Genomic DNA, 24,268 nt, shown 5'->3' with positions numbered 1-24,268 from the left:
TTTTTTCTGTTTATGTCGTGCTTAGGAATCAAACCCAAGGCCTTGTGCATGTGAGGCAAGCACTCTACTATGAGCCATCTTCTCAGCCTCCTCCTCCTCTTCTTCTTCCTCCTCTTCCTCTTCCTCCTCTTATTCCTCCTTTCTTCCTTCTTCTTTCTTCCTCTTCTGTCTGGTCTCTATCTCTTGAGCCACATCTCCATTTTGACTTCTTTTTTTTTAAATCTCAGCTTCTTGAGGGCCGGGAAGGTGGCTCAGTGGTAGACTGTTTTACATGCATGAGGCCCTGGGTTTGATTCCTCAGTACCACATACACAGAAAAAGCCGGAAGTGGCACTGTGGCTCAAGTGGTAGAGCACTAGCCTTGGGCTGAAGAGCTGAGAGACAGCGCCCAGGGCCAGAGTTCAAGCCCCATGAACAACAACAACAAAAAAAACCCCAAACAGAACAACAACAACAACAAAAAACCCTCAGCTTCTTGAGTAGCTAGTATTGCAGAGTCAGTCACTGACCCCCAGGTAGGTAATACTGATATTTGAACTTAGGGCCTCAAGCATTCTAGGCAAACACTCTACCATTTGAGCCATGGTCCAACCCTTTGTATTTTAGTTCTTTCACATAGGATCCCAAGTTTTTACCTAGCATTGGCCTCAGACCCTGGTCCTCCTATCTCTGCCTCAGGAGGGAGTAGCTGGGATTATAGGCCTGAGCTACAGCACCCAGCTATTATATTTTTCTACTTGGAAGTTATTTTTTTCTTTAGAGTTATTGAGAAGTCCACAGGCATTCTAATTTGTGCTGATCTTCACAAGTTGCTTTTCTGCTTTGGAAGCTTCAGGATCTTATGTGTCCTCAGTGCTCTGACCTTCCATGCTGGTGTCTTGGGTTAGATTCAAATCACCCATCGCTCTGAACATTTGGAGTCACTTTTCAAAATAGTTCTGGCCGGGCGCTGGTGGCTCACGCTTGTAATCCTAGCTACTCAGGAGGCTGAGATCTGAGGATCGCGGTTCAAAGCCAGCCCGGGCAGGAGAGACCGTGAGACTCCTATCTCCAATAAACCACCAGAAAACCAGAAGTGGTGCTGTAGCTCAAGTGGTAGAGCACTTGCCTTGAGCTGAAGAGCTGAGGGACAGCGCCCAGGCCCAGAGTTCAAGCCCCACGACCGACCAAAAAAAAAAAAAAAAAAATCAAAATAGTTCTGTAAGTCCTTTAGTCCTGAGAAGTATTTATTTATTTATTTAGTCAGTCAGTCATGGGGCTTGAACTCTGGGCTTGGGCGCTGTCCCTCAGCTCTTCAGCTCAAGGCAAGTGCTCTACCACTTGAGCCACGGTGGCTCTTCTGGTTTTCTGGTGGTTTATTGGAGATAAGAGTCTCATGGGACTTTCCTGCTGTGGCTGCCTTGAACTAAGATCCTCAGCTCTCAGCCTTCTGAGTAGCTAGGATTACAGCAGGCCAGAGCCACCAGCGCCCAGCTGAGAATTTTAATTTTTTTTTTTTTTTTTTTGCCAGTCCTAGTGCTTGAACTCAGGGCCTGGGCACTGTAGCTGAGCTTCTTTTCCTCAAGGCTAGCACTCTACCACTTGAGTCACAGTGTCACTTCCGGCTTTTTCTGTGTATGTGGTACTCTGAATCCAGGGCTTTATGCATGCTAGGCAAGCACTCTACCACTAAGCCACATTCCCAGCCCAGAATTTTAATTTTTTTTTTGGGGGGGGGTCCGGTCATGGGGCCTGAACTCTGGGCCTGGGTGCTGTTCCTCAGCCCTTCAGCTCAAGGCTAGCACTCTACCACTTGAGCCACAGTGCCACTTCCGGCTGTTTTCTTTTTGCTTATGTGGTGCTGAGGAATCGAACCCAGGACCTCATGCATGCAAGGCAAGCGCCCTACCACTGAGCCACCTTCCCAGCCCCCAGAATTTTAATTTTTAATTGATACCTTTTCCCCCTCTTTTTCATACTTTATGTATTGTTTGTTTCTCTTGTGTGGGAGCTTCTGAGGTCTGAGCTAGGGTCTCACGCTCACTCGGCAGGTGTCTCAACCCTTGAACTAAAGCTCCATCACTTGTTTTCTTTTTTTTTTTATTGTTTGTTTTTGTTGGTCGTGGGGTTTGAACTCTGGGCCTGGGCACTGTCTGTGAGCTCTTCTTCAGCTCAAGTTGAGAGTTCTACCACTTGAGCCACAGTGCCACATCCTGTTTTCTGGGGGGTTTATTGGAGATAAGAGTCTCTTGGACTTTCTTGCCTGAACTGGCTTTGAACTGTGATCCTCAGCTCTCAGCCTCCTGAGTAGCTAGGATTACTGGCTTGAGTTACCTGCGCCCAGCTCTGTTTTATTTTGATTTTTAATTTGGTGCAAAAGGTTAGGGAGAGACTTCTGTTCATTAAGGACTAAGAAACAAAGCACCATAGAAATGCTCTGTCAGATAAGGCTGAGCTGCGTAACGAGGGTGTGGTGGAGCAGACACAAAAATACATAGCATTATGCGAGTGACCTCCCGCACTTCATTCTAACGGGCTAGCCATCCTTTCACATTAAAGCTGCCACAGAAAAGAAACAAAACACAGTTTATCAGCTCCCACAGGGCAAGCAGAGTAATAACTGTGTACACGCAGTGTTGGAAGCCCCAGCCCACACATACAATGGACTGAGCATGGTCCATGGTCGGTCCCTAGCTCCCTACCTCCCAGGCTTCTCTTGAGTCTCAGTGGTAAGCTTATTAGTCTAATGCAATTGACTAATAAGGACCTGCCAGTGGCCTACATTGGCTTCATTCACTAGAGCTTGCATTTCTACAGAACGCTTTAGGTTTGCATTTTCTCTGAAGACATCTCTAATCCTCCTGACAGCATACGTTCTGTAATCGTAGGTGTTGAAATGCTTGCTCTTTCCCAGCATCACTTGGTACAGATCTAACACTTGTATGTGGCTGGAAGCTACCATTTTGGATGAAAAGGGGAGAAGCAAAGCAAAGCAAAAAAAAAAAAAAGAAAGAAAATCTTCATGGAGCTTCCAAGTTTAATTCAATCCATATTTCAGCCTATGTGAAAACTGCCCACAAATTAGCACAGTGACTGGCCCCTGGTAGCTGGGGATGGCAGAGGGGTCTTGTACCAGTTCTCCTAGCCATTTTTGGGGGGAGGGAGAAGTAGTGTCTTACATTTCTGCTCAGGCTTGTCTCAGACTGCCATGTCCTCTTATAGCCTCCCTTCTAGCTGGGACTGTAGGCTTATTTGTTGTTAGAGATCTCCCTAAACACCAACTGCCCCCCAGTAGCCTTGAACCTTGATTCTCTTGATCTCCCCCTCCTGAGAAGCTGGGATTATAGGCTTGGACTATAGTGCCTGGCCTCTTTCTCTCTTTTTTCTTTTTGGTCAGTCGTGGGGCCAGGCTTGAACTCTGGGCTTGGGGTGCTGTCCCTCAGCTCTTCAGTTGAAGGCTAGCGCTCTACCACTTGAGCCATAGCACCACTTCCGGCTTTTTTGTGCTTATGTGGTGCTGAGGAATCGAACCCAGGGCCTCATGCATGCAAGGCAAGCACTCTACCACTGAGCCACCTTCCCAGCCCGTCTGGCTCTTTCTCTATTTCTATTATTCAAATGTTGAGTGTCTTGGACCAAACTCCTAATTTTTCCCTCCTCTGTCTATTTGTTACACTTTCTGGAAGATTGGCCTCAAATTTCTCTTTCAACCCTTCCTGTGAAATTTTAAATTCCAAAGACTTGTAGTTATTGTTGATGCTTGTTTCTTTTAAATAACCTGCTCTTCTTACAAGATAGGCACAAGGCCTGGAAGGTGGCTCAGCGGTAGAGCGCTTGCCTTGCATGCTCAAGGCCCTGGGTTCGATTCCTCAGCACCACATAAGCAAAAAGAAAAAAAAAAGCCGGAAGTGGCGCTGTGGCTCAAGTGGTAGAGCGCTAGCCTTGAGCTGAAGAGCTGGGGGACAGCGCCCAGGCCCAGAGTTCAGGCCTCACGACCGGACCAAAAAAAAAAAAAAGCCAAGACAGGCACAATGTCTTCTCTAATCTCTCTGGAGATGTTAACAGGAGGTCCTTCTTCTTGCCCTGGCCAGTCTGCTTTGAGGAAACATTCCCTGGCCTTGTACTTAGGGGCAAAGCCATGGCTGCTGGCTTCCCGGGAGACAAGTTGGAAGCCGTCGGGGGCGACTCTGCTTTCGCGGGGCTTACGCTCACATCCTTGCCTGATTTAGAAGGAGACCCCAGTCCTCACAGTGCCTATGCCTCTGCGCTAGAGATCCTGTCCAATCCTCTCCAGAGAATAAACCTCCGGTCCTCTGCTGCGATTGGAGATGACCCAGATTCCAACAGCTTGGTCTTCTGACAGCTTCCAGTCCTTATTTCATGGCCTGCACCTCATTTTAGGAGGTAAAGGAGCCTTTGAGGGAATCTATGATCTAGATTGGGCTCATTACCCTCGCCCTAGCTGATGGTATGATTTTCTTACGTTTGCAGCATAGTTAGCATTAGCCGTTTGTGTCCCTGCTTCTGAGTGCTGGGCTGACAGAAGCTCTTCACTGTAGTTTTAGTGAGTTTGGGGAGGGAAGAAGGTGAATGTGGCTGTTCAGTCTGTCATGTTTTTCAGAACTGCCATTCCTGCCTAAATCAGTACCCAGATTAATAATTATAGATTGTGAGGGCCACGGGGAACAAATAAGGCCAAGACAAGAACAACAAGCAGGACAACTTGGAGAATGCAGATTTGTATCTTTTTTTTTTCCTTTCTTCTTTTTCTGAAGCTTGAACTCAAGGGCCTGGGCGCGGTCCCAGAGCTTTTGTGCTCATGGCTATGGCTCCACCACTCGAGTCACAGCTCCACTTCCTGCTGCTTAGTAGTTCAGTGGAGAGTCGCAAAACTTTCTGCCCCAGCCGACTGTGAACTGTGTGATCTTCAGATCTCAGCTTTATGAGTTGCTAGCATTATAGACACGAACCCTCTAAATCCTTGACACCTGGCAAAATCTGTATCTTTAAAGTACACCTGTCACTGCTGGGTAGAGAAAAGATTGTTCAAGTATGGAGTCTGAGGAGGCTCCTACTTAGGTGAAAGTAAACAATGAAGCCAGGCACTGGTGGCTCACGCCTGTAATCCTAGCTACTCAGAGGCTGAGAGCTGAGGGTCCCAGTTCAATACCAGCTGAGGTGGGAAGTCTGTGAGACTCTCATCTCCAATTCAGCACACAAAGCTAGAAGTGAAGCCAGGCACCAATGGCTCACACTTGTAATCCTAGCTACTCAGGAGGCTGAGATCTGAGGATCAAGGTTCAAAGTCAGCCTGGGCAAGAAGATCCATGAGACTCTTATCTCCAATTAACCACCAGAAATGTCATTGTGGGTCAAGTGGTAGAGCGCTAGCCTTGAGCTGAAGAGCTCAGGGACAGCGCCCAGGCCTAGAGTTCAAACCCCACAACTACTGGGGAAAATAAAAAAAAAGCTTAGTGACAGCACTCAGGCCCTAAGTCAGGGCCGGGATGGTGCATGCGCACACACACACACACACACATACACACACACTCGAAAGAAAAGGAAAAAAAAATTTAAGCTGGGCACAGGTGGCTCATACCTGTAATAGCTATTCAGGAGGCTGAGGTCTGAGGCTTGTGATTCCAAACCAGCCTAGGCTGGAAAGACCATGAAACTTTTTTTTTTTTGCCAGTCCTAGGGCTTGAACTCAGGGCCTGGGCACTGTCCCTGAACTTCTTTTGCTCAAGGCTAGCACTCTACCACTTGAGTCACAAGCCACTTCTGGCTTTTTCTGTTTATGTGATACCGAGAATTTGAACCCAGGGGTTCATGCAAGCACTCTGCCACAAGCCATATTCCCAGCCCAAAACTTACCTTCTATTAACCCTAAAAGGAAAAAAAAAGCCAGAAATGGAGCTGTGATTCAAGTGATAGCTTGCTAGACTTAAGAGGAGAAGCCAAGGGATAGTGCCCAGGCTGGCACTAAATAAATAGATAATAAATAAACGAAATTAACCATCAGAAGTCCACTCCTTGTCAAGTTTATACCCAAATGTATCTCCTTAAACTATAAAAGCCTACCCCTGGCCCTGAAAACATTCCTGGCTATTTCATAATGCAAGAGGCATTCAGTCAGTTTCTGTGAGCTCCCATAGTCTAACAGTTCCAACATTGTTCCAAAATCCCAGTTCTAAGTCTCCTCTGAAACTTAAGGCAACTTTTAGCTACCAGCCCCTATAAAAATGAAAATACATGGGCTGGGAAGTTGGCTCAGTGGTAGAGCTCTTGCCTTGCATGCCTGAGGCCCTGGGTTCGATTCCTCAGCACCACATAAGCAAAAAGAAAAAAGCCGGAAGTGGCACTGTGGCTCAAGTGGTAGAGTGCTAGCCTTGAGTGGAAGAGCCGAGGGACAGCACTCAGGCCCAGAGTTCAGGCCCCATGACTGTACCCCAAAAAAGAAAAAAATTTAAAAAATCAAAATACAATGTATGTACTTTTTAATGTATGTACTTTTTTTTTTGTCAGTTGTGGGGCTTGAAATCTGGGCCTGGGCACTGTCCCTCAGCTCTTCAGCTCAAGGCTAGTGCTCTACCACTTGAGCCACAGTACCACTTCTGATTTTCTGGTGGTTTATTGGAGATAGAGTTTCACAGCCTTTCCTGCTTGGGCTGGCTTTAAAACACGATTGTCAGATCTCAGCCTCCTGAGTAGCTAGGATTACAGGCATGAGCCACTGGCGCCTGGCTCAATGTATGTACTTTAAATACCTAATGCTACAGTCTAAACATTCCCCTCAAAAAGGGAGGAATAGCTGAGTGTCAGTGGCTCATGACTATAATCCTAAATACTTAGAAGGCTGAGATCTGAGGATCAAGATTCCAAACCAGCCGGAGCAGGAATGTCCATGAAACTCTTATCCCCAATTAACCACCAGAAAACCAGAAGTAGCGCTGTGGCTGATGTGGTAGAACCTTGAGCTGTAAGAGCTCAGAGACGGGCTCAGGCCTAGAAGTCAAGCCCACAACCAACCAAAAAAAGAAAAAGAATATAGGGGAACAGCAAGAAAAGATTATATCAAAGCAAAACTGAAATCTTGGGCTGGGAAGATGGTTCAGTGGTAGGGTGCTTGCCTCCCATGCATGAAGCTATTATAGGTATGAGCCACCTGTGCCCAGCTTAAAATGTTTTTTCTTTCCTTTTCTGTGTGTGTGTGTGTGTGTGTGTATGTGTGTGTGTGTGTGTGTGTGTGTGTGTGTGTGTGTGTGTGTGTGTGTGCATGCGCCATCCCTGGTGCTTTGACTTCGGGTCTGAGTGCTGTTCCTGAGCTTTTTTTGTTTTTTTTTTCCCCCAGTAGTTGTGGGGTTTGAACTCTGGGCTTTGACTCAAGGCTAGAGCTCTACCACTTGACCCACAATGCCATTTCTGGTTTTCTGATGGTTAATTGGAGATAAGAGTCTCATGGATCTTCTTGCCCAGGCTGACTTTGAACCTTGATCCTCAGATCTCAGCCTCCTGAGTAGCTAGGATTACAAGTGTGAGCCACTTGTGCCAGCCTAGCTTTGTGTGCTTGATTGGAGATGAGAGTCTCACAGACTTCCTGCCTCAGCTGATGTTGAACTGGGACCCTCAGCTCTCAGCCTCTTGAGTAGCTAGGATTATGGGGAGCCACAGGCAACCAGCTCAAAGGTCCTTTGAAACATTTTTTTTCCCCTTTGGTTTTACATGAGTCTAAAAATTATAGAAAGTTACATGTTAGAGCTGGCTAAGATAAAACTTCCAAATGACCCTGAACAGAAAAACTGTCTTTGTGCAACCAAGAAGAAAGCAGAAATGAGAGAAAATGACAAAGCGTCCAAAATGTTATTATCCCAGTAGTTGTGGCTGAGGATACAAAAGGCAAATTGATGGGTAATTATCTGGTGTTTCTAGACAAGAGAAAGAGAAGCAAATCTCCACTGTTGCACAAGTCTTAGAATGGTCCAGGATGTTAGAGAATAAAACTACGAAGGAATCAGGTAGGCTTATCAGAATCAGAGAATCAGAGGATAAGCCTCCAAGTTTGGCTCAGCAAAATATGTCACTGGATTGAAGTTACTGGGTCCTAAGGCCAGAAGTTTTGGTCTCATATCAAAAGACAGAGGAAACAAGCAGGAGGTTATTAATACTAAAGCACAGCAACACAAAAGTGCCCCCCTCCAGAGGAGAGTGGGGTCAAGCTCAAGAAGGAGCACTGAACTAGAGATCCCAAGACCACAAGCTTTATTAAGTTTATGGAGATGAAGGTCAGTCCTGAAAATGGGGTAAATGTGTCATTAGCTTCAGGAGACTGGGTTATGTGTCATCAACTCCTTGAACACATCAGGTCGGGGGAGTGTTTGGCTTTGGATGGTCAGGCTGGGGTTGTCATTTTTGTAGATTGTGGGTCAGCAGGACCCTGCTTGTTTTTTTTTTTTTGTTTTTTTTTTTGGGTCCGGTCATGGGGTCTGAACTCTGGGCCTGGGTGCTGTCCCTCAGCTCTTCAGCTCAAGGCTAGCGCTCTACCACTTGAGCCACAGTGCCACTTCCGGCTTTTTTCTTTTTGCTCATGTGGTGCTGAGGAATCGAACCCAGGGCCTCGAGCATGCAAGGCAAGCGCTCTACCACTGAGCCACCTTCCCAGCCCCAGGACCCTGCTTGTATGTCACAAGTTGTTCTATTAACACCAGCAGTCTAGGATGTGGTTCCTTATTAACAACCAAGCCATGGAGTTTAGCCATCAGTTTTCCTAACTTCCTCCCTAAACTCATATATCAAATGAACTCAATTTTGAAACTGGCAAGATATAGGCATTAGTCCTCCTTCTAATATGAACTGTACCTTTGGGTAACCAAACAAGCAGCAGGCAAGTTAAGATAGTTATATTTATGAGTATTTCAGGTATTATATATAGGCATGGCAAAATTAAAACTGCTATTTTACAATCCCTGATAACATATCAGTGGCTGTGACATAGAGATAACCAGATGATAAAAGAATTTATTTTCATGTCACAAAATCTGAATCCATTCATACTTCTAGATCCATTCCTAATTAATAGAAAATACAAAAGACAGAGAAGCCTGTTAGAAATGATGTCTTTGGGGCTGGGAAGGTGGCTCAGTGGTAGAGCGCTTGCCTTGTATGCCTGAGGCCCTGGGTTCGATTCCTCCGCACCACATGAGCAAAAAGAAAAAAAAAAGCTGGAAGTGGCACTGTGGCTCAAGCGGTAGAGCTCTAGCCTTGAGCTGAAGAGCTGAGGGACAGTGCCCAGGCCTAGAGTTCAGGCCCCACGACCGGACTCCCCCCCAGAAAAAAAAAAAGAAATGATGCCTTTGGCAAATAATCAGCAAAATCTACTCTGTGGGAAGCAGAGATGGAGAGGGAGCTTATAGGTTTTTTTTTTTGGTCTGGTCGTGGGGCCTGAACTCTGGGCCTGGGCGCTGTCCCTCAGCTCTTCAGCTCAAGGCTAGTGCTCTACCACTTGAGCCACAGTGCCACTTCCAGCTTTTTTTTTTTTTTTTCTGCTTATGTGGTGCTGAGGAATCGAACCCAGGGCCTCATGCATGCAAGGCAAGCGCTCTACCACTGAGCCACCTTCCCAGCCCGAGCTTATAGGTTTGAGATTAAAGATATGCAAATGAGTTGGGCGATGGTGGCTCATGCCTGTAATCCTAACTACTCTAGAGGCTGAGATCTGAGGATCACAGTTCAAAACCAGCCTGGGCAGGAACATTGTGAGACTCTTATCTCCAATTTACCACCAGAAAACTGGAATTGGCACTGTGGCTCAAATGGTAGGTAGAGTACTCCCTTTGAGCTGAAGAGTTCAGGGACAGCGCCCAGGCCCAGAATTCAAGCCCTACAAATGAAAAAAAAAAAAAAAAAAAAGATATGCAAATGAACTGCAATGTCTGGACCCTATGTGGAATTTAAACATACAAATGGGGACACTAAAAAATATTTTACACAACTAGAAATTTGAGAACACATATTAAAGAATTAATAGCTTGGAGCCGGGTGCCGGTGGCTCACACTTGTAATCCTAGCTCTCAGGAGGCTGAGATCTGAGGATTGAGGTTCAAAGCCAGCTTGGGCAGGAAAGTCCGGGAAACTCTTATCTCCAATAAACCACCAGAAAACTGGAAGTGGTGCTGTGGCTCAAGTGGTAGAGTGCTAGCCTTGAGCTGAAGAGCTGAGGGACAGCTCCCAGGCCCAGAGTTCAGGCCCCACAATCAACAAAAACAAAACAAAAAAACAGAAGAGGCACTGTGGCTTAAAGTGGTAGAGCACTGGCCTTGAGTAAAAGAGCTCAGGGATAGTGTCCAGGTTCTAAGTTAAAGCCTCATGACTGATGGAGTTAAAACAAGGAACTAATGTTATTTACTTTTGGGATGCTGGTACTGTGATGCTAAGAAAAAGTCTACATCCTTTATATATATATATATATATATATATATATATATATAGTTCTATATATATATATATATATATATATATATATATAGAACTATTTATAGATGAAATGACTTGTCAACTTGTACTAAAGGGGAGAAGTAGACATGGCACAAATTACAAAGGTCGAACCTCAAGTGATAGCTGCAGGGGTTGTATGATCTGTGCATTGGCGGAACATTACATTATTGTACTTTTTTGCACATATTTGAAATTTTCCATAACAAAAAAAATGAATCTTCTTCTAATGCTAAGCCTGGACACTGTCCCTGAGATTCTTTTTTTTTTTTTGGGGTCCGGTCATGGGGCCTGAACTCTGGGCCTGGGCGCTGTCTCTCAGCTCTTCAGCTCAAGGCTAGCGCTCTACCACTTGAGCCACAGCACCACTTCCGTTTTTTTTTTTTCTTTTTGCTTATGTGGTGCTGAGGAATCGAACCCAGGGCCTCATTCATGCAAGACATGCGCTCTACCACCGAGCCACCTTCCCAGCCCCCTGAGATTCTTTTTCTCAAGGCTAGCACTCTACTACCCCAGCCACAGCACTACTTCCTGCTTTTCTGAGTAGTTTATTGGAGGTAAGAGTCTCACAGACTTTATTGCCAATCTGGTTTTGAACTGTTATCCTCAGATCTCAGTTTCCTGAGTAGGTAAGATTACAGGTGTGGGCTGGGAAGGTGGCTCAGTGGTAGAGCCCTTGCCTTGCATTCATGAGGCCCTGGGTTCAATTCCTCAGCACCACATAAACAGAAAAGCCAGAAGTAGTGCTGTGGCTCAAGTGGTAGAGCGCTACCCTTGAGCTGAAGAGCTGAGGGACAGCGCCCAGGCCGAGTTCAATTCCCACAACTGACCAAAAAAAAAAAAAAAGATTTTACAGGCATGAGCCACCAGCACCCAGCATGAAACATCTTTTACAAAGTCATGTCATGAAAACTGAGGTTTCTTCCAAGTTTCTTGAGGGACTTCAGTACTGTGTGGCCAGGCAAGTACTCAACCACTGAGCTAACACTCTCAGCTTTGGTGTTGGTGCTTTTTTTTTTTTTTTTTTGTCTGTCATGGGGCTTGAACTCAAGACCTGGGCACTGCCCTTGAGCTCTTTTCCTCTATCACTAAGTCATAGGTCCACTTCCAATTTTGAGGGGTTAACTGGAGATAAAGAGTCTCACAGGGACTTTTCTGACCAGGCTAGCTTTGAACCAAAATCCTGAGATCTTAGCCTCCTGAGTAGCTAGGATTACAGGTGTGAGCTACCCATCCCTGCTTTTTTTTTTATTTTTGTAAGTCAGGTCTAGAGAAAGTAGGGAGGGTTTGTGGGTTTGTGAAGAGTAGGGTAAGTTCTATTTGGTCATGCTAAATTTTAGTGCTTGTGGCACATTGACTTAGGAGGCTGGTTAATAGTGACTTCAAAAAAGATGGGGGCTTGGGCTGGGAAGGTGGCTTAGTGGTAGAATGCTTGTCTTAGCATGCATGAAACCCTGGGTTCGATTCCTCAGTACCACATACACAGAAAAAGCCAGAAGTGGCACTGTAGCTCAAGTGATAGAGTGCTAGCCTTGAGTAAAAGAAGCTCAGGGACAGTGCCCAGGCCCTGAATTCAAGCCCCAGGACTGGTAAAAACAAAAAATAACAAAGATGAAGGCAACAGGGCACCAGTGGTTCATGCCTGCTAGCTATTCAGTAGACTGAGCTCTGAGAACTGAGGTTCAAAGCCAGCCTGGCAGGAAAGACCATGAGACTCCTTATTTATTTATTTATTTAGTCGGTTGTGGGGCCTGAACTCTGGGCCTGGGCACTGTCCCCCAGCTCTTCAGCTGTAGACCAGCGTTCTACCACCTGAGCCTCAGCCCTACTTCCAGCTTTTTCTGCTTATGTGGTGCTGAGGAACGGAACCCAGGGCCTCATGCATGTAAGGCAAGCACTCTACCACTGAGCCACCTTCCCAGCCCCCATGAGACTCATCTTTAATTAACAACCAGAAAACTAGAAGTGGCGCTGTGGCTCAGTGATAGAGTGGTAGCCTTGAGCAAAAAAGCTCATGGAGCCAGGCGCCGGTGACTCACGCCTGTAATGCTAGCTACTCAGGAGGCTGAGATCTGAGGATTGCAGTTCAAAGCAGACCGGCAGGAACATCCGTGAGACTCTTATCACCAATAAACCACTAGAAAACTGAAAGTGGCACTGTGGCTCAAGTGATAGCGTGCTTGCCTTGAGCTGAAGAGCTGAGGGAAAGTGCCCAGGCCCAGAGTTCAAGACCCACAACTGACAAAAAAAAAAAAAAAGAAAAAGAAAAAAAAAAGCTCATGGACAGGGCTCAAGCCCTGAGTACAAGCCTGACAGACAAAACAAAAAAAACAAAAAACTGGGGATTTGCCTAGCATGCATATAGCCCTGGGTTTGTTTCCTCAGTGCTACAGAAATAGAAAAAGTTGGAAGTGGGACTGTGGCACAGGTATAGCACCTAGGCCCTGAGTTCAAGCCCTAGCACTGGAAGAAAAAAAAAAAAAAAAGAGGGAAGGCCTGGGAATGTGGCTTAGTGGTAGAGTGCTTGCCTAGCATTCATAAAACCCTGGGTTCAATTCTTCAGTATCACATAAACTGAAAAAGCCAGAAGTGGTGCTGTGGCTCAAGAGCACTAGCATTGAGCACAGAGAGTCTCAGGGACAGAGTCCAGGTCCTGAGTTCAAGCCCTAGGACCAGGGATGGGGGTGGGGTGGGGATGGGTAGGGGGAAAGAGTAGGTCAAGCCTGGGCACCACAGTGGCTCATGCCAGTAATCCTAGCTATTTATAAAACTAAGATACAAAGGATAGAAGTTTGAGACCAGTTCCAGCAGAAAAAAATTGCTAGACTTCATCTCCCAAATAACTAACAAAGAGTGGGGCTGTATCTCAACAGCAAAGGCTGGGAATTGCAGCAGTGTGTGCCTGTCATACTAGCTATAGTGGGAAGTGTAAATAATATTAGTTCAGAGACTGGGAAGGTGTCTCAGTGGTAGAGTGCTTGCCTTGCATGCATGAGGCCCAGGGTTCCATTCCTCAGCACCACATAAGCAAAAAGAAAAAAGCCGGAAGTGGCGCTGTGGCTCAAGTGGTAGAGCGCTAGCCTTGAGCTGAAGAGCTGAGGGACAATGCCCAGGCCCAGAGTTCAGGCCCCACAACTGGACGCCCCCCCCAAAACAAAAAAGAAAAAAAGAAAAAAGAAAAAAGCGGGAAGTGGTGCTGTGGCTCAAGTGGTAGAGCGCTATCCTTGAGCTGAAGAGCTGAGGGACAGCGCCCAGGCCGAGTTCAGGCCCCACGACCGGACCCCTCCCTAAAAAAATAGTATTAGGCCAGCCCAGGCAAAAAATGAGACCCTATCACAAGAAAACCAGAACAAAAGGAGTTGGAGGTGTGGCTCTACTTGTAGTACCCCTGCTTGACAATCACAAAGCCCTAAGTTCCCAGTATTGCCTCCTCCCCCCAAAAAAACCAAAAACAACTAAACAGTATACCTTCCTTCAGGCTACAAAACTATCACTAGTCAAGCATGATTACAAATGAAATTCCATGCATAAGATATATTTAATGAGGGGGTGGAAAGGTAGCTCAGTGATAGAGTGCTTGCCTCGCATGCATGAGGCCCTGGGTTTGATTCCTTAGCACCACATATACAGAAAAAACTGGAGGTGGGCTCTGTGGCTCAAGTGGTAGAGTGCTAGCCTTGAGCTGAAGAGCTGAGGGACAGTGCCCAGGCTCAGAGTTCAAGCTTCACGACCAACCAAAAAAAAAAAAAAAAGATATTCAATATTCAATGAGAGGTAGAGACATGGCTCAGGTGGTAGAGCACCAGCCGTGTGCAAGCTCTATTTAAAGGTAGCTATTCCCTTATAAGCAAATAAAGCCATCAAACCCAGTTATATTTATGATCTTTTGTATCTTATAAGCCTACATTAAAGTGACAAGTTATTAAAAAACATGAATGAGAGTTGGGGGTAAGGTAAAGAAGGAACATATACTAGAACATACATTAACAGGCGATCTTATGGTTCTGACTGTGCTTTTTTTTTTTTGGTCGATGGTGGGGCTTGAACTCTGGGCCTGAATGCTGTCCCTCAGCTCTTCAGCTCAAAGCTAGTGCTCTACCATTTGAGCTACAGTGCCACTTCCAGTTTTCTGGTGGTTTATTGGAGATAAGTTTCACGGACTTTCCTGCCTGGGCTGGCTTTGAACCTTGATCCTCAGATCTCAGCCTCCTGAGAGCTAGGATTACAGGCGTGAGCCACCGGCGCCCCACTCTGACTGTGCTTTATTACTATACATTTTTTGTTTTGGGTTGGTCGGGGGGCTTGAATTCTGGACTGGGTGCTGTCCCTGAGCTCTTCAGCTCAAGGCTAGTGCTCTACCACTTGAGCCCCAGTGCCACTTCCAGTTTTCTGGTGGTAATTGGAGATAAGAGTCTCATGGACTTTCCTCTCTGGCTGGCTTTGAACTGTGATCCTAAGATCTCAGCCTCCTGAGTAGCTAGAATTACAAGTGTGAGCCACAGATACCTGGCTTTTATTACTATACTAAGAAAAATATTCATTTTGCTGCAGCTAACTAGCCTCCATCTTCTACACCAAATACTACTCCATGCCATGGAAGTGCTGTGCAATAACTCTCCCAAGTAGCACCTATAGCTCCGATATGAAGGTATCACAGTAAAGATATGCAAAATAAAGTCATCTATAGCCATGGAATGGGCCTGTTTGTCACTAAAACCTGTGCTAGAATTTGCAGTGTTATCTGCTATAATGAACTCTTCTGGAATTACTTATTAATGTAAGATTCAGAATAAATTAACAACGTATCTTAAAAAAATAAAAGCACGGCCAGGTGCCCGTGGCTTATGCCTATAATCCTAGCTACTCAGGAGGCTGAGATTTGAGGATTACAGTTCAAAGCCAGCCTGGGCATGAAAGTCCATGAGATTTATCTCCAATAAACCACCAGAAAATCAGAAGTGGCGCTGTGGGTTAAGTGGTAGAGCACTAGCTAGCCTTGAGCTGAAGAGCTGAGGGAGAGCACCCAGGCCCAGAGTTCAAGCCCAATGACCGACAAAAAATAAAGCAGAGCGGGGGGCTGGGAAGGTGGCTCAGTGGTAGAGCGCTTGCCTTGCATGCCAGAGGCCCTGGGTTCGATTCCTCAGCACCACATAAGAAAAAAGCCGGAAGTGGTGCTGTGGCTCAAGTGGTAGAGCGCTAGCCTTGAGCTGAAGAGCTGAGGGACAGCGCCCAGGCCAAGTTCAGGCCCCACGACCAGACCAAAAAAAAAAAAAAAAAAAAAGCAGAGCTGGAAGCATGGCTCAAGTGGTAGGAATGCCAGTCTAGAAGCTTGAGGCTCTGAGTTCAAACACACACACTATGTATAATATAGTCTCTATATATGCATATATATATGTATATAAAACATATAGTCAATAACAAGGAAACACATGCTATAAGGTAGATGGACCTTGAAAAGTTTCTGAGAATTACATTATAAAGGCTAGGTGTGTGGCTCAAGTGGTAGTGTCAGCCCAGCAAATGTGAAGCTCTAATACTGGGAAAAAAAGAGGTCCAGAAAGACCATTTGGATGAAATATCAAGAATAGGCAAGTCTTTAGACAACACAGTTAATGATTGCCTAGGGTTGGGGGGAGTAGTAATGAAAACAGTCTGGAGATACAGACCATGGTGATCATTGTACAACATGGTGAATCAAAAGGGGAGGGGTCATACTTAGCAGTGACACTTCTGCAATAAAGTCAGATGGGGCTAAGCCTACGTCACAGGATCTGAATGCGTAAGACTGTCCACCCAATAGCCCTCTCTTTTCTGTGGTCATCTATCCTATTTAGTTCTAATGATCTAAGCAGATTATGTGGTGGTTCCCCCTTTCTTGCTACGATTGGCTTAGGAGAGAGCAGGCCACGCACTTCAGAAGAAACAGAGGCTGCTGAAAGGCTTTCTGGAAAAGGTTTTATTGTTCTCAAGAGAACGGTCTTGCCTCTGGACATTGATGTAGTATTAAGCCGGGAGCTGAAGTGTGTCCTAAGGACAGAACAGAAACCACCAGCCTGTGTAAAGCCACTCCTACCTCAGGGCTTAAATCCCCTTTTGTGTAGTCATTACTGGGGTTTGAACTCAGGTTGCTAGGTAAATATTCTGCCTCCAGCCCTTCACATATTGTTTAAACCATTTGATTTTAGTACTGTTTGTATGGCCCCAAATGCAGATGATTCCTCCTAAGACTACATAGAACAGACTTGGAAAGTGCTGGGAAGGTCCCCTTTTTTTTATTTTTTTTTGGGGGGGGCAATCAGTCCTGGGGCTTGAATTCAGGGCCTGCGCTCTGTCCCTGAGCCTCTCCGTACTCAAGGCCGGTACTCTATCACTTGAGCACACAGCACCACTTCTGGCCTTTTCTGTTTATGTGATACTAAGGAATCAAACCCAGGCTTCATGTGTGCTAGGCAAGCACTCTACCACTAAGCCATATTCCTAGCCCCAGGTCCACTTTCATTGTGGTTACTACATTGACATTTTTTTTAATGGTCCAAAGCTGGTCAAGCCAGTCACTATGCCTGAGCTACAAAATAAGAATGCCCTCACTTCACAATTGGCCCTCAAATCAAGAACATATGGCCAAGCTGTTAGCACAAAATTTACTGTCAACAGACTAAGAACCCTAAATGTAGCTTAATCAAGTTCTGGAGCTTTTGCTCCATTATCAACCTGTTAACCCTAGTCACATCTGGGAATGTAGCTTAGTGGTAGAGTGCTTGCCTAACATGCATGAAGCCCTGGGCTTGATTTCTCAGTACCCCATAAGCAGAAAAAGCTGGAAGTGAAGCTGTGGCTCAAGTGGTACAGTGCTAGCCTTGAGCAAAAAAAGCTCAGGGACAGTGCCTAGTCCCCGAGTTCAATCCCCAGGACTAGCAAAATAAAAATAGTGTTGTCTACTTAGAAATCTTTCTTGTTGTTGTTTTTTTGGGTCCGGTCGTGGGGCCTGAACTCTGGGCCTGGGCGCTGTCCCTCAGCTCTTCAGCCCAAGGCTAGCACTCTACCACTTGAGGCACAGCGCCACTTCCGGCTTTTTTCTTTTTGCTTATGTGGTGCTGAGGAATTGAATCCAGGGTCTCAGGCATGCAAGGCAAGTGCTCTACCACTGAGCCACCTTCCCAGCCCCTACTTAGAAATCTTATAAGTGCTTTTTTTTTTTTTTTTTTTTTTTTTATTATGGGGCTTGAACTCAGGGTCTGGGCAGTTCTTAAACTTCTTGCTCAATTCTAGTATTCCACCATTTGAACCACAGCTCCACTTCGTTTCCTGGTGGTTAACTGGAAATAAAAGTCTCACAGACTTTTCTGCTCTGGCTTGCTCTCAACGACAATCTTCAGATCTCAGTCTCCCGAGTAAGATTGAGGCATAAGCCACCAGTGTCCGGCTTAGTTGCTTTTTTCCCTTTCAGTTCTAGGGCTTGAACTCAGGGTCTGGGCACTGTCCCTGAGCTTCTTTTGCTTAAAGCTAGCACTCTACTGGAGCCACAGCACCACTTCTGGCCTTTTATGTGGTACTGAGGAATGGAACCCAGGGCTTCATGCATGCTAGGCAAGCACTCTACCACTAAGCCACATTCCCAGCTCCAAATGGTAATTTTATCCAAAGGTGTCCCCAAACAAGTCTGAGATCTTTTACCCTAAGTTAGGAGTTCTAGGTTTTCACTGCTTCAGTTTCTTTATCTATGAACAATTTCAACACTTGTAAGATTTCTTCTTTGAGCCACAGCTCTACTTCCGGCTTTTAGGTGGTTAACTGGAGATGAGTCTCACTGCCTTTCCTGCCTGAGCTGACTTTTAACTTCGATCCTCAGATCTCAGCCTCCAGAGTAGCTAGCATTTTTTTTTTTTGGGTTTGGTGGTGGGGCCGGCCTGAACTCTGGGCCTGGGTGCTGTCCCTCAGCTCTTCAGCTCAAGGCTAGCGCTCTACCACTTGAGCCACAGTGCCACTTCCGGCTTTTTTCTTTTTGCTTATGTGGTGCTGGGGAATCGAACCCAGGGCCTCATTCATGCAAGGCAAGTGCTCTACCACTGAGCCACCTTCCCAGCCCTGAGTAGCTAGAATTACAGGCGGGAGCCACCAGCATCCAATTTGCAAGACTTGTCCTCTACAAAGTCCTCACTAATGTGTTACAGACATCCTTAAGAATAGTGTTGGGCTGGGAAGGTGGCTCAGTGGCGCTGTGGCTCAAGTGGTAGAGCGCTAGCCTTGAGCTGAAGAGCTGAGGGACAGTGCCCAGGCCCAGAGTTCAGGCCCACAACCGACAAAAACAAACAAACAAACAATAGTGTTACCTGCCTTACATAAGGCCAGACCCAGGGACATCTGACAAAGACTACAATAGATTTTCTAATTTTAAAGGTTACTAGTTAAGTAGACATATCCCTTGTCAGCCTCTAGGACAACTTAGATCTACCAAAACTGTCAAAGTATCCTGAAAGCCTGGCACTGGTAGCTCATGCCTGCAATCCTAGCTACTTAGGCGAAGATCTGAGGAACACAGTTCAAAGCCAGCCCAGGCAGTAAAGTCCATAAGACTTATCTCCAATAAACTACGCAAAAAAGGCTGGAAGTGGTGTTGTTCAAGTGGGAGAACACTAGCCTTGAGCCAAAAGCTCAGGGACAGTGCCCAAGCCCTCAGTTCAAGCCCTACACATGCACACACAAACCATCTCCCCCTCCAACCCCCCCCCCAGTAACCCTGAGATAAAGACCAATGAGTTTTTTTTTTGTCGGTCATGGGGCTTGAACTCTGGGCCTGGGCGCTGTCCCTCAGCTCTTCAGCTCAAGGCGAGCGCTCTACCACTTGAGCTACATACAGCGCCACTTCCGGTTTTCTGGTGGTTTATTGGAGATAGGAGGCTCACGGTCTTTCCTGCCCGGGCTGGCTTTGAACCGCGATCCTCAGATCTCAGCCTCCTGAGTAGCTAGGATTACAGGCGTGAGCCACCAGCGCCCGGCTAAGACCAATGAATTTTGACTACAAACGTAACCTTTACATTGAAAAACAAAAAAATACCTTCCCCCCCCAAAAAAACCCCCAGAATTGAAGAGACCTGAGAAGCCAGGCTTCTAATGATCTGAAAAGATCACAAGCAGCATTCCAAGCCAAACTGTATCCAGCTTTATTAAAGATACTTTTCATAAACAATCATGGTATTTCAGGCAGGACATGGGCAGACAATCTTTTTTTTTGTTTTTAAACAGTATACAACAACTTTCAAACTCCCTTTTTGGATGGACTATCAAAATCAGAAAGCCATTATAAAACCCAATGACGTCTTCATTTGAAGCTCTGAATAGGGAAAGTTTAGAGTGAGGGTTGACATTTCACATTAAACATGTTGTTTAACAACTTTTCACAAGCCGACCCTGACTTTCAGGAAGTGAAAATGGCAGAATTATCAATCTGAAAATCCACGATTTAGAAAAGGAAACTACTGCTCTTTTAAGGAACACCATCTCAATGATGTCACTGTCAGGTCCAGATTGCCTGGCACATTGGAAAAACCAATTGGTGGGGGCAGGGAGGGTTAAGGTCCCGACTGGCCTCTGGTTTTAAGGGAGTTAAGTCTATGCTGATGATGGAGGAGGAGAAGGACAAAAGTTATTTTGAGTTTTCCCACATCACAAGGTGTTTGTGCCAAGATGGCTGTGTGTCAACATGAGGGAATTCCTCCTCCTGGGAGCCAACAAGAAGTCTCTCAAAACTAGCAGGGAAAGGTGTTTTCCCTGTATCTATCCAGCTTTGGAGACATTCTATTAGTGACAGATGCTCCTTTCCCCAAAACAAGTGTTCTGTGTGCTAACAACATAGCTTTAAAAAAAAAGTAAAACAAAATTTTGCATTTTTATAAAACTTGATAAAAAATAGTATTTCAAACTGTACAGTCACCAGAAGTACACAGCTATCAAAAATGCACACACTTCACTTGGCATCTCCAGCACCTTCAGCTTTCTGTGCCTGAAATAAAAAGATTAATAAGGCATTAGATGTATAGTGTCTGTTCAGATTTTGTCCTAGAGGAAGTTCAATACTTCTTGAGACTCTTATTTCTAATTAATCAGCAAAAAGCTGAAGCAGAGGTGTGGTTCAAAAAGCTAAGGGACAGTGCCTTGACCCTGAATTCAAGCCCAGGACTGGTGTACCTATAAGTATGCAACATATATATATATTGTGAGCTGGTTGACAACTGCTTAATCCTGAAATCCTAACTATTCAGGAGACTGATACATGAGAAACATAATGCAAAGACAACCTGGGCAGGAAAGTCTGTGAGTATCCTATCTTCAATTAACCACCACCAAAGCAGAGCTGTGGCTGGAAGTGGCAGGCTGCTAGCCTTGACCACAAAAGCTCAGGGACAGCGCCTAGGCCTTGAGTTCAAGTCCCAGGATCAGCACCATAAGACAAAAGAAAAAAAAAGGGGGAGGAGGGGAGAAGTTGGGGGGGGGGGGGGTAAATGGTGTAGTGAAGCTTTAGTAGGATATCAGGACAACAGTGTCTTTTGATAATGGAAAAGATCTTAAGAATCCAGGATTTCAGTCAGCAGGAAAGCACAACATATTTGAGTGATATAGATTACAATGTGCACATCTACTGAAAAAATGAAACAACTGTACCTGGTCTGTTTTGGCATCTCCATTTTCTGCAGGGTTATTCCCATCCTTGCCAGCATCAGCTTTCCCCTTCTTCCCTTTGGGTACCTTCTCTCCCTTCTAAAAAAGAAGAGAAAGAGAACTGTTCCTCTTTATTCATGTGGGCCAGATTACAGTCTGCAAAGTTCTGTATGGTGTAAAAGGTAGGCTTGCTTACTGAAGCCAACTCCCCCCACCTATAATAAATGATCCAAACTAAGCCTAGTCATTAATTTACTGTGGTCTTCGGCATACAAAAACTCACATTTAGAATAAGCCAGGTCAAATACTTGAATGTTTTAACGCTCCAGCCATTTTCAAGAAACTGACAAAGTTCTTGACTAGAAAACTAATAGGAATAGCAGGGATAAGGCTATCAAAACAACTTACAACATCCATTGATGGAGTCACCATTATGCTGAATTAGGTTAAGGTGGTGAAGGACAGTTCTCTTTCTGTGAAAATCACCAATTCCAGCGTTAGCACTATTATCTCTGAGTTTCACTTACCTTTGCAGGGGCTTTTTTAGGCTTGGGCTCTGGCTTTGGAGGAGCAGGTTTCTTATTTTGGCAGGCAGAGGGGAAGAAGAGAGTATTTTAGTTCAATAGAGCAAAGAAACAAAACAACTCAATCACAGTACAAAGGATTGTAACCCCTCTATACAGTATGTTCACAAAAAAATAAAATTAAATTAAAAAAAAAAAAAAGGATAGAAAGGGTTCTCCTACTTGCCAAATTTCTTATGGCTGGTTTTCTTTTGGAATGTTATTTTCCCAATTCAGCTACAGCCACTGGAATTTCAGAACTAGTAACTCCCAAGGTGCAATACCCCGAGGTGGAGATCACCCAAAATAAAATTCTCTGGAAGCAATAGTTTCAAGAATAAGATAGGAAAAACTTTGCACTTACAGCAGACAACCTGGCGGATCTTCTCTGTGGCTATTAAAATAAAAACAGAAGGTTACTTTGTTCTGCATTACAGAAATGGAGCACAACTCTAGGCAAACTGAGAGGGAGGTGAGTCGTGGTTGATTTACTACCAAGGAAAAGTAAGGGACACTTACCTCGTCCTTCACCTTTGCTTTATCTCCTTTAGCATCACCTTCGGCCTAGAAGGCATCAAGACAAAACCAAAAAGGAAAAAAACCCTGTAGCTCCTGAAGTAATCCTCATTGATTTTCCTCCGCAGGATTCTAAGAAAAAGTGCCACAACTTTCCCAGAACATGTCGGGCTCGGTTTCGAGGAAGCCGTCCACTGCTCGTTCCAGCCCAAGGCGTGTTCGGAGGCCTCGGCCCGGCGGGGAAACTCTCGGGCAAAACCGGAGCCGGGCCGCGCCACCGCGCCAGGCAGGAGCAACAGCTGCAGCTGGTGCAAACAAACCCCTCCGGAGGCGGAGCCGGGCGCCGTTGCCATGGCAGCCGTCGAGGGCGGGAGAAGGGAGGCGCACGGCCTGAGGAGCTCGTGGGCGGCGGCAGCGCGCGTCCTGCGCGCCGGGGACGTGGGCGGGCAGGGGCGGAGCCTCGGGCGGCGGCCCCGCCCCCTCGCGGCGGCGGTTTTTTGGCGGCAGCGCGTTCCCCCGCCCGCCAACCCCGAACGCCGTCTTCCCGCCCTTTCGGGTTTGAATCGTACGCCCGCCCGCGGGGAGGGCGACATTCTGGTGGGGGAGGGGGCTCGGAGCCCGCGGGGAGCAGGATAAACAGCCAACAACATGGCTCCTCCCGCCGCCGCTGCCTCCTCCAATATGGCCTCTGGCGCCTGGGGCAGCGGCGCCGCGCAGGGTGAGCCCGAGGCCCCGACCTCGACTCGAGCCCCGCGCCTGGCGGCTGCAGCCCCTCGGCCAGCGCCGACTCCCGCGCCTCCGGTCGGGCGGGAGGCAGGGTGGCGGCTGCGGTCGGCGCCCGCGGCCCTCGCGCCACGTACCTTTCTCTTGGGCATGGCGGCGGCGGGACGGAGGCGCTGGGCGAGGATGCAGCGACGCGCGGCTTTGGTCGGTCCGGGGGTCGTTCTCGCCTCTTCTTCACACTGCTCGGGCTCCGGGGGGTTTATAAAGTTTTTATAGCGCTGGGAGCCCCGGACCGGTTAGAACCGGATTTCACCTCCCGCTGCAGCTCATTGGTCCAGCTGGGGTCACGTGGGCGGGGTTTAAACTCACCTCCTCTGGAGGGAGTGAGGAGGGGGGTGTGTGGGGGGAGGGCGCGAGAGACGGCGGCGCGCCGAGGGGGTGGGGGCGCAGTGGGGGAGGCGCGCGGCGAGGGCAATCAATGAGGCGGGGCGCGCGAGTCGGGGTTCCGCTCCCGCCAAGAGCTGGCTTTTGCAAACTACCAAGTTCCTTCCATCTTAAGCAACGAGCTGCCCACTTCTCCAAACCGTGCAACACTCGGGGCGCATCTCAGCAGCCTTCCTTCCTGCTCCCGCGGCGGGCCCCCCGGGGCGGGCTGGGGAGGCGGGAGGCGGGAGGCACCGCCGCGGGGCCCTGGCTGCGGCGCCAGCGGGAAAAGCGCGGGGAGGCCGGCCTGGCGCGGGCGGACGTGCATCCTTCCGAGCTCCCACTTCGGGAAAGCCGTAGGTGCGCCCCACCTGGAAAGCCGTTCACTCCAGGTGGGGTGTCGGCTGCGCAGGGCGGGGTGGGGGAGACCGTCCAAGCAGGGGTGCATTTTGGGTGCTGCCGGGCAGGTAGGAGCTGTCCTTTCAGCACCCGCTGCTCAGCTGCCTCCCCAAATGGTAACCGAGCCCCCAAAGCCTGGCAGGCGTCTCCAAGCCTGAAGTCTCTGCATGCCCGGCCCTTAGGACCCAGTGGGAACGCGGCGCCGTCGCCCCGGCGGCCTTCGGGCACTCCCCTCCCCCCGAGCACTCCCAGTCCCCGAACATCTAGTCCAGCTGCCCCCACTCGACGCGGCCACCGAGCCTGGGCGCAGCCGACGCCGCAGCTGGTGAAATCCCTCCTTCCACACTGTCAGGCTGGCTTCCTTTCACTAGCGGGAGGAAATGGAGGGTGGAGGAAAGCACCGCGGGATTGGGAAACAAGTAGAGAACAGGTGTGAAGGCAAAAGGGCTCTTCGGGTGTGCCTCAGCCCGAAGTCAGGGGTCCTGGAAGGTAGGAAATGGCAGGAGCGAAGCAGGGTGTAC

The 24,268-nt window shown here is 47.3% G+C and overlaps 2 protein-coding genes across 2 annotated transcripts; both read right to left on the bottom strand.

Moving 5' to 3' along the window:
• Positions 1–2,722: 2,722 nt before the first annotated feature.
• Positions 2,723–2,941, bottom strand: LOC122115342 (LYR motif-containing protein 4-like). The gene has a single exon (XM_042688776.1). It carries the CDS (start codon positions 2,939–2,941, stop codon positions 2,723–2,725), a length of 219 nt encoding a protein of 72 aa, XP_042544710.1.
• A 16,663-nt stretch (positions 2,942–19,604) lies between these two features.
• Hmgn2 (high mobility group nucleosomal binding domain 2) lies at positions 19,605–23,243 on the bottom strand. Its single transcript, XM_042688670.1, has 6 exons — positions 23,063–23,243; positions 22,206–22,250; positions 22,051–22,080; positions 21,651–21,701; positions 21,127–21,222; positions 19,605–20,467 (listed from the first exon to the last, which is right to left on the bottom strand). Exons 1-6 carry the CDS (start codon positions 23,075–23,077, stop codon positions 20,432–20,434), a joined length of 273 nt encoding a protein of 90 aa, XP_042544604.1. The 5' UTR covers positions 23,078–23,243; the 3' UTR covers positions 19,605–20,431.
• Between the last annotated feature and the right edge of the window lie 1,025 nt (positions 23,244–24,268).

Source organism: Dipodomys spectabilis, unplaced genomic scaffold (genome assembly GCF_019054845.1).
Source record: "Dipodomys spectabilis isolate Male_0828 unplaced genomic scaffold, ASM1905484v1 ptg000118l, whole genome shotgun sequence".
Lineage (NCBI taxonomy): Eukaryota > Metazoa > Chordata > Mammalia > Rodentia > Heteromyidae > Dipodomys > Dipodomys spectabilis.
This window is presented reverse-complemented; position numbering and strand designations above follow the sequence as displayed.